Source organism: Quercus suber, unplaced genomic scaffold (assembly GCF_002906115.3).
Source record: "Quercus suber isolate HL8 unplaced genomic scaffold, Cork oak 2.0 scaffold_686, whole genome shotgun sequence".
Classification (NCBI taxonomy): Eukaryota; Viridiplantae; Streptophyta; class Magnoliopsida; order Fagales; family Fagaceae; genus Quercus; species Quercus suber.
This window is the reverse complement of record NW_027070127.1, coordinates 142,977-155,567: the sequence shown is the minus strand read 5'-3', so window position 1 is coordinate 155,567 and position 12,591 is coordinate 142,977. Positions and strand designations below refer to the sequence as shown.

The window sequence follows — 12,591 nt, the reverse complement described above, 5'->3', positions numbered from 1 at the left end:
ACTTAATGAGCCTTTTAAATAAGCTCTCTTATTAGTTTACACAAATTCATAAACAAATAGCTGCTTAGAATAAAATGTTGCAGACTATGAGGGCGTTTGGACTCAGCTGAAAGCTGAGTCCACCTTTACATTCATGAAGGACCCCATCATGAATTAAATTATTGGGATTCGCCATAAATGTGAGAGTCAAAAACACTATGTCACCATCATATTTTTAAGGCGTAATTGTATTTTTATATAATACACAAAATAAAATTGATAAAATAAACTTATCCAAACAATGACTAATAAGTAATATTTATTTGCTTGTATAAGTCTATAAAAGCTGTTAGGGTCATATTTTTTTTATGTAATTAACATATCCTTTGACAAAACACACTTACTTATAATTGGGTCTTAGTTTCTAGTGTGTTCAAGAACATCACAAAGAAAATATAAAAGTGTTATTATTGAAGACACAAGATTGCTCAAGAAACTGCTAAAGAAAAGTTTAATTTGTAGGTCTCGATACCTCCTCGATACATGTCAATCTATCGAGACTTAATGAAGCTCAATACCTGGCTTGATACCCCTCGATCTATTGAGCTATGGGATTTCTGATATAGGGTCCGTTTGGATTGAACTTATTGTTACTGAAACTGAAAACTGAAAATACTGTACAAAATAATTTTTAAATGTGTAAATAGTACCGTGAACCCATTTTTAATATTTTTTAGTGCGTGAACAGTGCTAAACAGTGTATAAACAGTATTTTTTTTCTCCTGTACAGTAAAATCATTGATTTTACTGTTCACTTGCGGGGGGAAAAAAAAAAGAGGAAAAACGCAAACNTAAATTCACTAATTAAATAAGACCTAATTAAAAAAAATTAAGTTTCGTGTATGAGAAAGTGAAACCACTTTGTAGATAAATTCGCTAGTCAATTTAGAAGATAAAATGGGGAGACTTTAACTGCATCATGATAGACAAAGGCTTTTTTTTTTTTTTTTTTTTTTTTTCGTTTTTAATTTTTAAATCTTTTGTTTAAACTACCACGGCACCATTTCAATTACAAAGTTTCTCTTCATGAATCAAATCCCAAGTTCCAACCTTAGTAAAATTTACCTCTTAATTTTCATATATGTTGTGGTGGAGATGCTCTATCCATCCTTAATTAATTAGTGCACTTTCATCATAACTCTGCCGCAAATAGTGGACGAATTTTTTGATGCCCTTGCTAGGCTTGGTTCCTCTTTAACTTGTGTTTTTACTGTTTTTGATAACTTTGGATGTAGAGGCAGATGGAACAAAGTTTCTCTCCAAACTAGTTTGGAGAGAAACTCTTCAAACTTCTCATATATCTTTTTTTTTTTTTTTTTTTTTTGAACTTTGAAAATCTAACCATTGAATTTTATGTTTCTTATATTTTTAACATACATATCAATTTGAATTTGGAGAGAAACTCTTCAAACTTCTCATATATCTTCTTTTTTTTTGTGAATTTTGAAAATCTAACCGTTAAATTTTATGTTTCTTATATTTTTAACATGCATTTCAATTTCATTCAAATTGATTTTATTTAACTTTCAAACAATAAACATATTTATTATACACAATTTTAGATCACAAAAACTTGAAATTTTAACATTTATTTGATGACATAGCAATTAATTTTTGATCTTCTTGAAATTTTGCAGGCATGAAGGATATAATAAAAATATTCGATCTAATAGTTAGATTTTCAAAATTTACACTTAATATAAAAATATATAAGAAGTTTGAAGGGCTTCTCTTCAAACTAGTTTAAAGATAAATTTTATTTGAGGAAGATGCCTGTAACAAACTAATTTCTATTTAGTAAGGTAGATTCTTTTCTCCCAAAAATAAAATAAAAATTTCCAATTATTATTTCAAATTTTAGTTCATTAATTGTTTTTCCCAGTAGTGTTTTGTGTGTACGTTGGTCGGTTGGTGTACGTGTAATTTGCGTTTTCTATTAACAAAGGCCATATGTCACATGTTCGTAAGATGTCTTACTGTTATCCTCAAGATTACATTAGTGTGTTACTGACGTAGTTTTCAACTAGCCCACTTGAATACATCCGTTGGCGTCCATATTCCACAATCATTAGACCATTCCTAACCGGTTGGCAAGCCTTTGAAGCGACAAATTCAGTATAAAATTTCTTGTTCCCTTTAATCCAATCATCTACCATTGATCATAAATAATACCCCCTACTAAATGATGAGTAATTATAAAGTATTTTTAGTGACGTGATATGGTGTTTCATTTTCTTAATTAGGTCTTATTTAATTAGTGAATTTATTAAAAAAAAAACATATGCTAATTACTAGAGAGTGCACTAAGGATATATATATATATATATATAGATAGAGCATCTCCAACACAATTAGATTAGATTTGCATATATATCTCCACCACAACATGAAAATTAAGAGGTAAGTTTACTTATATTGGAATTTGATTCATGAAGGGAAACATTTTAATTGAAATGGTTCCATGGTGGTTTAAAACAAAAGATTAAAAAAATAAAAAAATAAAAAAGATTTGACTCTTACTAGATGTTAAAGTCTCACCGTATTATCTTCTAAAATTGACTAGTGAATTTCATCTACCAGGTAGATTCTCATACACGCAACTTAATTAGGTCTTATTTAATTAGTGAATATATAAAAAGATATGCTAATTAATTACTAGAAATGTGGTCCACATGCTCCATGTTGTCTTATAATATGATGTCCTATATTTATATTATCGATTCTTAAAAAAAAATAATAATATATATATATATTATATTATATTATACTTTCCTTATTAGTAATATAATGTTTTGCAATAAGTAGCAGACGTACGACAAGCATCCGGTTTAGGTTTGCTTGATGTTTAATTAATATGGAAGTTAAAAAAAGAAAAAAGAAAAAAGAAAAAAGAAAAGAGAGAAGAGAGAATATATATCTTTACAGCTTATATTATACTTGTCGTGGGACCAACCACAGAAATTGCCCCGATGCCGCCCTAATATCATACAAAATTAGCATTGACTTCAACATTCTATTAATGATTTGTTAGGTAATATAAATTTTAGATACAATGTTTTTAACTTTTAACTGTTGTTCTTTAAGTACCCAAATAAATTTAATCATGAAACTGTATTAATCAAAGCAATATCTATTTTCATAAATAATTAAATTTAACCTTGTAGTTTATTGGTCATTTTTTTTTTTTGAAAGAGTTTTAATTTATGACATTCGTTTAAAATGATTCTACTATTTATCATCACATTAAAATGGCCAATAGATTTTTTGTGTAGGTGAAGATTGCATCTCAGATATTTTATTCAACCATCAAAAATTTTTTTTCAACTATCGAAATACTTATAGTAAAACACGTAAGAAATTAATTAGGTATAAGTTTTATTGATAGTATTTTACTTTTTTGGACGAATTTGACATCACTTTAATCGATTTTTTTGGCCTAAAATTCCATGGATTATGGCTCTGCCATATGACACTCAAAACTGTCATGTTCCACAGTGAGAATCAAGCAACAAAACTTGACAAACTAGGGCTATGAGTACTGGTCCAAGGAGTGGGATACATCCTAGTCCTATAGATGTAAAGGTGATTGCTTACCAAATGGACAAGGCCAGGTGTGTTATAATTGCCTTGTTTAAGCTTCAAGCACAGATCTTTTTTTGTTTTTGGACTGTGAAGCACATAAAATATAGTTTGAGGTTTGGCTATTCTGGACCACAAAGTCACAAACCAGCTTGAATTAATGAACCTATTATGGATTTCAGCCAATTTTTCAGTATCAATTTTCCATGTTTATCAGCATTAATCCTTGAAGCTCTAAGAACTCTATTTTTAGTGATTTTACTAGTTAGTTGGGATTAACAAATTCAATTCGTAATTTTTTTTTGTTACATTTAAATATATTTATCTTGAGGAGAATAAAATCCAAACAAGATGATTATAAAAGCTATATATATTTACATTTCCTGGTTGAAGAATTTCTGAATTCAGGTTGTACGTACAGCCAATAATTGAAGCCTTGCGATCATACCTAAAAAAGAAAACTTGCAGCTTTCATTTGTTTCATATGGCATGCTAGTCTGTAATATGGTACCTTTTGGTTGAAATAGTTTCCATTCATCCAATTATAAAGTAGAGGAAATAAATAAATTAAGGAATAGTTCACCTAATAAAAAATTTAATGAATAAAAAGTCATCGAGGGAGGTTAGACTAACCACGAAACTCAAAGCACGTGGGCTAACTAAGATGTGCTTAATTAGCTTTCTTAGTCGGTGGCGTCAAAGCAAGACAAACCGTCAAATTGTTTAATAAAAGGCGAATGAATAGTTCGCTGTGTGCTCACCGCACAGCCCCGTGATAATCCGTTAAATTGTTAATTAATGATATTTTTTTCTTCTAGAAAATATAGGAAGATATATGACAGTGTGCAGTTTTTTTTTTTTTTGAGAAATTGATAATCACTTTTAATTTTTTTTTTTTAAAGAAAGGCTAATTGCAAGTTATATTTGAAAATATTTAGATTTTACACTTTGAAATTTTAAATTTTGAATTTTATCTCCTGAAGTTTGGGGTATTTAGATTTTAGTTTTACATCTCGACGTTTTAAAATTTGAATTTTACCCTCTCAATTTAGGGTATTTAAATTTTATTCTCTAAAATTTTGGGGTGTTTGAATTTTACAAACTAAAATTTCAAAATTTGAGAGTATAAAATCCAAACACTTCTAAATTTCACGTGGTAAAATCTAGATTTTAAAATGTTATGGTATAAAATTCAAACACCTTAAATTTCAAGAAGTAAAATCTAAATTCTAAAATTTTATGGTATAAAATTCAAACATCACAAATTGATGAGCAAGTTGATAATCATTCAATTTAACTCATTATATGCAATCTGGTACATAATCTTCGAAAACAATAAAATAGTATAAAATTGATAAAACAAAGGATTTTCTGACCCATGATTGGCTAATAGGCTTATGAAAATGTTTATTCAGTTCGATCACGTGATTATATGATTAAACGTGGGGTGTCCTCACTGCCCTTACAGCGAGACCATCCCAATAATGCATGGTCTGGTACAGCACCAAAAGAAATTAAAATGTGTGTTCACACCGAATAAGGACTTCTTTTTTATATAAAAATAAAAATGGTGGGGAACAAAATGAAGGACTTCAAAATAGTGTGCTATGTCGTCTATCATTGGGTTCGAATTTCATTTAAAATTGTGTTTTTGGGTGATATAAAGTCATTTAATTTTTAATGCAATGACAACTCGACGTAAACTTATAATTAGAGCAAGCTGAAAAATACCTAAATAAATATTGTACATATTGGAGCAAACGTTGACTGAAGCAACTAAAGAGTGAATTGAGTTTGAGAGTCCCAACTAGTACAAATAGAGCACGGTTATTGAGCCATTATATTCATCTATACTTCAACAAAGAACTCTTTTCAAAGTATCTTCACAAAGATGAGTTACCCATACTACTCTCCTCCGCCACCATCTTCACCACCTCCTCCACCACCACCATCACCATTGCCATGTAATCCTGTCGTGGCATCACCACCACCTCCTCAGCATCACCATCACCACCATCCTCCTCCACCACCACCACCACCACCAGACCACTACCCTGGCTATTTTCAGCCACCTCCACCTCCACCAACTCATGCACCACCACCTCATTATGGTCCAACTCCCCCAACTCCAACCCCATCTTGGGCACCACCACCTCACAGTCCATACCCGAAACCACCACCAACTCATTATGGTCCAACTCCACCACCTAAAGTTTCACCAGAAACACACCCAACACCACCACCACCACCTCATAATGGTCCAACACCCCAACCTCCAACCCCATCTTGGTCACCACCACATTCACATGCACCACCACCTAAACATGCTTATCCCCCAACCAGCCCAAACCCACCACCAAAACCACCCACCACTCCAGCTCCATCACCTACAACACCAGGTAAGACACCACCATCAAAATCCCCATCATCTCCACCAACACCATCAAAAGGTCCAATACCACCACCATACCCAAGATCACCACCAACTCCTTCATCAACACCACCAACCCCTTATAGTATCGTACCATCCTCACCAAACTTCCCTGGTAAAACCCCACCAATTTATGTGCCTCCTCCGCCTCCAAATGCTTTCCCACCATCATTGTCACCTCCATCTGGGAATCACAACACAACTATTATAGCTGTTGGTGTCTCTCTAGGCGGTGCTTTCTTCCTTGCATTCCTTTTAGTCGGTCTCTTCTGCTTAGCCAAGAAAAAGAAGCAGAGGCCAGTGATGGTTCCTGCACCAGTTTGTATTGAGGAAGAAGAACGAGTCCATGAAACAATAGCAACCGGTCCATATGGCGAGCAAACTGTGACAATAGAAGATGATGTCCGAATTCATGAAGCTGTGGGTACTAGTAGTAGTAGTGGTATTGGTTTGCATGGAGGAGGACCTCCGTGTGAACCAGAGGTACCTGGGGCTCACACTTATCCTCCACCGCCACCAGGACCGTACCAACATTACTAAATAAGCAGAAATCATCATCATCATCTGTCATATGCATTATAATCCTTTCGCTTGTGTGAGGTGCATATCAATTTTTCACACTAAATTTTATAATTTATTGACTTATAGACTGTAGTAATCGATCAAAAATTGTCAATTTATAAAAACAGAAATGGCTAAAAAATATTTATCGTACTCACAGTCACATATATCAATATGTTACAAAATTAAGTATGGAATTAAATGTACCTTAGAATTATTCTTTTATCTTGTGTTGGTCTGTAACCCTGTACTAGGTTCGACTGTTTATTTATTTTTTATTTTTATGTGAAGTGGGTGAAAAAATAAAGAATGGAGCAGTGAAAATGATGTTCTTCTTAGTGATTGGCCTAGCGGCTAGCAGAAAGGGAATAATGTGGCTATCAAGTATCAACAGTGAATATAAAATTTGAAGGTTGTTAGCAAGTATTACTTTATGATATAATTGTAATTATAATCATTTTGTCAAAAGCATGATTTTTTCATACGCTATTAATGCTTTATTATTGGCTCCTTTATTAATTTATGGAAAATTCAAAAGCTACTATAGTTATACTATATAATAAATAAAGAAATAAATAAATAAAAATTTTAATTACTTTTTATTGTTGTTGTGCAATAATATTAAAAATACTATAAATTTTACTACATTACAAATTAATGTGTCAACTTTTAAACATAAGAAAGAAAAAAAATTAAATTTTATTTATTGTCACTATATATCAATTTGTAAGTATTTTATAATAAAAATTAATAATTTTTTTAAAAAAAATTGTGTCTAATAATTAACATATTACGCCAAGAACATTACAATTCAGTTCCATATATAGCACTATCCAATTATAAAAAATAAATAAAGTGTTACAAACCTATATGCTTAAGACAAGTCAATGCTTTATGAAAGCATATATATTAGGGAAAAAAAATATTTTGGTGGAATTATTCTCTTCGTTTGGTAGTTGCTTTGTTTGACTGACTACTGATGATTCGTATGGAATTATTCTCTTCGTGGTATTATTATCTGTCACGCAATTATGTGATTGGTGTGTCCAATTGCAATTATATCAGTAGGGAAAACATCACGCCCAAGACAAACTATACCAGAATAATAGCGACCCTGAGTATTTACATTAAGATTGCTAAAAAATATAGTATTTAACATCTTAAAATACTACTTTATCAATTTTAAAACCTCACTTTATAATATAACCAACATCAAAAACTTTATATTTTTTAACACTTCATCAAAATATTATTTTATAATTATTTATTATTCTTAATCTCATCTATTCCACTCTCTTTCTTTACGTGTATCTTCTCCAAAACAGAAACACGCAACCCATAGCAAACCCAACCCACTACCACTAGCCACCACCACTAGAACCCGCTGCCACAGCCGCCACTACCCACAACCTCAACCCCCAATCACAAACAAAAACAAACCCAAAACCAAATCACAATCTCAAAACCAATCACAAACCCAAAATCAAATCACAAACTCAAACTCACACCCACTGCCACTGCCACCAGCCACCACGGCCCCAACAATCACAACCATCATCAACAACGTCGAACCCAAACATACCACAACCAACAAAAACCCACCCATCATACCCAAATCCACGAAACCCAAACCCACGACTTTCACACAACTCAAACCCACGAAACCCAAAACCACCACCATCATTCCACGCCGATGACCCACTGCCACAGCCACCACCGCCCACAACCTCAACCCCTAACCTCCAAAATCACAAACAAAAACAAACCCAAAATCAAATCACAAATCACAAACCCAAACCCAAAACCAAACCATAAAAATCATACCCACCCACCATCAACCGCCACCGGTCCACCGCAAAAATCCATCAAACAAATACCCCACCACCGGTCCACCACAAACCATACCCATCCAAACCAAATTACAAACCCACCACCCAAACCCAAATCACAAACCCACCAAAATATGCCCAAATCAGAACCCCTATACAAACCCACAACCTGCAAATCGAATCCCAAGGAGTGAGAGAAGGTTGAGCAGCATGGGAGAAGGCTTGGCGGTGTGGGTCAGCGTGGTTCAGGCATGGGTTGGCTGGGTCAGACCCATAACGGCCCACAATGCTGGACCACAACCATCGACGGACCATAGACCATGAACCATGGAAGAGAGAAGAGAGAAGAGAGGAGAGAAATGAGAGAGGGAAAGAGAGATGAAATTTAAAAAAGAGTCGTTGGTGAAAATAAAATGAATTTTTTTTTTTTTTTTTACAATCAAGCTACAGTGAGCTGTATTCATAAAAACTCACTATAGCTTGGTGCTAAATTTTTTAAAGTTTAGCATATTTGATGTAAGTGAGTTTTTATCATTTGAGGTGCTAAAAAATAGCATTTAACATTTTTAGCACCTTTGATAAGAATGCTGTGTGTCCTAAAAACTAAAAAGTAGAGTAATAGTTGTGCATATGGATGAGAGACCCTATGGCCCTATGCATATCATCATAATTCGGATTATATCATATCAACATATTACTAGAAAAAAACTCAGGAGAAGGAAAAAATAATAATAATAATAATAAAACGAATCAGGTTACGTCATATTGTTGTCTAAAAAAAAAGGTTATGTGTCACATTAAAAGAGAAGACTCTTTCTCTCCCTTCAATCATTCCCTATCAAGAAAAAAATTCAGATTAATCAGTACATAAATTTAAAATTTCATCCGTCTTCATCATCTTCTATTTGAAAGAATTTTAAGAGTTCCAAATGAATACGCAAAACCATAAACTTCTGGAATGATTCTGATTATATCATTTATCATTATAGACCATGAAATCTTCAAGATTTGACTATCTGTTAAGATGAAATGAAGAATTTTATGGCAACATGATTCGGACAGAAACTTTATTTTATTTTTTAAAAAAATTAAAATAAAATATAAATAAATAAATAAAACCCTAACAAGTAACAACAAATATGCAAGCAACATGAACAAAGCCCATACATGCAATCTTCAAGTTAAACAAGAAAACGAAAAAAGCCATAAAATGAAAATAAATAAATAAAAATTGATGTGGCACAATCCAAAGCATTCATGGTTGGAAGGTTAAAGTGTAGGAACTTTATATGATGAAATATTTTAAAATTTGTAAAAAATCCAAGAAAGCATTACCCATATCTACGGACATCTGTGTATTACTTAAGGTATCGCAATATATTTTTCACTTAAATTTCTAACGTCTTTGTCAGGAGCCACATTTTGTTGTAGTGCTTCCGAGACATATGGCATTACCAGATTTGCTTTGATACCATTTGTAATGGTCAAATAAAAGTATTACACCTCTTCTGTCGTTTCAGCGCCATGAGTTGATCGTCCCTGTCCACCCTTGTCTGGCTGCCATGAACGTGCCCCCAAAGATTTCAGCCACTCTCCATATTGACAAACTACCTCACCCCTACTCTTAGACGCCGCAAAAAAGCTAGCACAATGACGGACATCATGCCCTAACAAGCCACAATAGTGACAGAACATCGGAAGCCGTTCGTATCTGTAGGTAACCCAAGTGCGACCCCTTTCCGAGCCTGCTATGAATCCACCTCTTCGGATCGGTTTCGCAACTGGAAGCGCAACCTTGACCCTTATGAAGAGATTCTGATGCTCCTGTTTTTGCCTCTTCTCAACTTCCTCCACAATCCCTAATCTCCTTCCCACTTCCGCCACCACCTTTGGAGATACAATATCAAATGGGGCCCCCAAATTTGGACCCATAAGGAGACAGACTCAAATTTCACGTTCTTGGCCGTCATACCTTTTTGCCATCTGCGTAGCATTAGGGCTTGGTTATCAAACGACCAAGGGCCCCCATTGAGCACTCTCTCCATATCAAATTTTGTTTGAAATTTGAACTGGAAAAGATTTTGTCCAACTTCCACAATCTGGACTCCATCATGTAAGCCCCACACCTTCTTAATAGTATTATGAGCCACCCTCTTGTTGAAAGGTTTGCACGTAAGAAATTTACCCAGTAGACTCTACGCACAACTTTCAATCTCCTCCTTCCTTTCTTCATCTTTAACCACTATAACTTCTTCCTCCTCCGTTGTAAGAGTCAAGTTTTCTAAACTATTGACCACATCATCTGCCATCATGCCCAAAAAGAAAAGACAAACCCTCAGTACAAGACCAAGGGAGGGAGTAAACTCGTAGGAAACGAGAGAGAGAGAGCTCCTACCTAGAGGAGAGTCACTGATATTGTGCTTATGGTGTCAAAGTTGGACCTTTTGTCTCACCTGACTACGTTACATATACATATTCATAATCCCAAAATTCTACCAAAAGCCTTAATGGGATTATGTGATTAACACAATATTGAAGAGATGTGGAGCTCTCTGTTTAGTGCAATGAGTTAAAATATTCTTTATGGCACATTATAAAGTATACAATTATGTTATATATAGAGGTAGTTTATCATTTTCAAATCAAATCAAAGATCAATACATCATAAACACTCAGCAAAAAAAAAAAAAAAAAAAAATTATAAACACTCAGTAATGCAAAAACCCCAATAACCTGGCCCTGAAAATGTTTGCAGAAGCTTATTATAATGACCCATTACATTGGTGTTTGCTTTGTCATTTCTAGAAATTTAACAGAAGATGAATGAGAATTGAAAATTAAGAAGAATGGCTTTATTTGCAGTATATGCTACTAAATATACTAATAATCCCTTATGATCCAATGGTCCCTTCATTTCACCATCACTACAAGAAAAACGGGCTATTGTGGCGGGCCAAGAGCTCTGCTAAAGCCCAAAAAAGCACTGTTAAAGGTATATTTGACCTTTACCTGCAGGTGCTATTGTGGTGGTTCATCCCCGTCAAAGTTGTAGAGCCACAGTAGATCTATTGTGGCGGAAACAAAAAGAGCCAATGTATATGCATCTTTTAGTGGCGGTTTTGGTTTATTGCGGTGGGCAAAAAACTGCCGCTATATAAGGTCAAAATTCGGGTCAATTAAATTTTAGTGGCGGGTTATGCGCGCTGCTATTGGTGTCCACCTTTAGCGGTGGACAAGAAGCATCACTATAGGGCATCAATTAAAATGAACTAATTGCACTTATAGCGGCGGGTGAGAAGCGCGCTATATGCAACAACCTTTTACAGTGGGTGATAAGTGCTACTATAGGGCTTCATTTAAAACATAGCATGTGCACCTTTAGCAGCGCTTTTTTACTACTGCTATAGGTTAATTTTTTTTTTTCCACTCTATGTTTTAAAACCACCATTTGTTGATAAATTGTTCACAGACCTGTTACAAAGAACCTATAATAGTTTTAACTCTACTGACACAATACCACAAATATAACTAATTAACAACATCACAAATGTCTCCAAATTAACGTAATATTAACAAAAAATGTATTATCAAATACATAACATTGTCTATAACCATCATCATAAGATTAACAAAAAAAAAAAAGATGTGGTCCTTTGAATAAAATAACCACTCAAATTAAACTAATATCATAATCAAAGTTCCGAAGTATTTAAAAATATTCTTCAACACTTGCAAAAAAGTGCAGTTGTTCAAATATAATTCTTTGTACACAAAAAAAGTCCTCGAACACCAAGATAAAACTTATAAGCTGCTTGGTTGATGAGATGCGACTAATGATTTTTGGAGAGTTAGAGATTGTTGGACCAGAGGAACATCCTACATACAAATTATGATTACTCAATAAGTGCATATAAATGGAATAGAATGACAAAAAAAATATTACCAAGGCAAAAAATGGGAACAAGTTAAACAGAACCCCTCTCAAGATCTAATTGGATGATTTGTAATTTAGCTACAATGAGTATATAATTGATATTAAGATATGGTTATTACTTAATGTTTCCAATCACAACAGTATAAAGAGAAGGATATAGTAGTACCAGTCCATTTGGATTAGTTTTTTTCCATTAACTTACTTAATCTTATTTTATA

At 33.6% G+C, this 12,591-nt stretch overlaps 1 protein-coding gene across 1 annotated transcript; it reads left to right on the top strand.

Annotated features, from left to right (window-relative positions):
• The first annotated feature begins 5,370 nt into the window (after nucleotides 1-5,370).
• On the top strand, nucleotides 5,371-7,044 carry LOC111997034 (extensin). The gene has a single exon (XM_065766156.1). The coding sequence runs from the start codon at nucleotides 5,510-5,512 to the stop codon at nucleotides 6,587-6,589; it is 1,080 nt and encodes a 359-aa protein (XP_065622228.1). The 5' UTR covers nucleotides 5,371-5,509; the 3' UTR covers nucleotides 6,590-7,044.
• Nucleotides 7,045-12,591: the final 5,547 nt, after the last annotated feature.

What these genes read in the sequence shown, in the direction of transcription:
- LOC111997034 (XM_065766156.1), top strand. Translation starts at nt 5,510, where the DNA reads ATGAGTTACCCATACTACTCTCCTCCGCCACCATCTTCACCACCTCCT.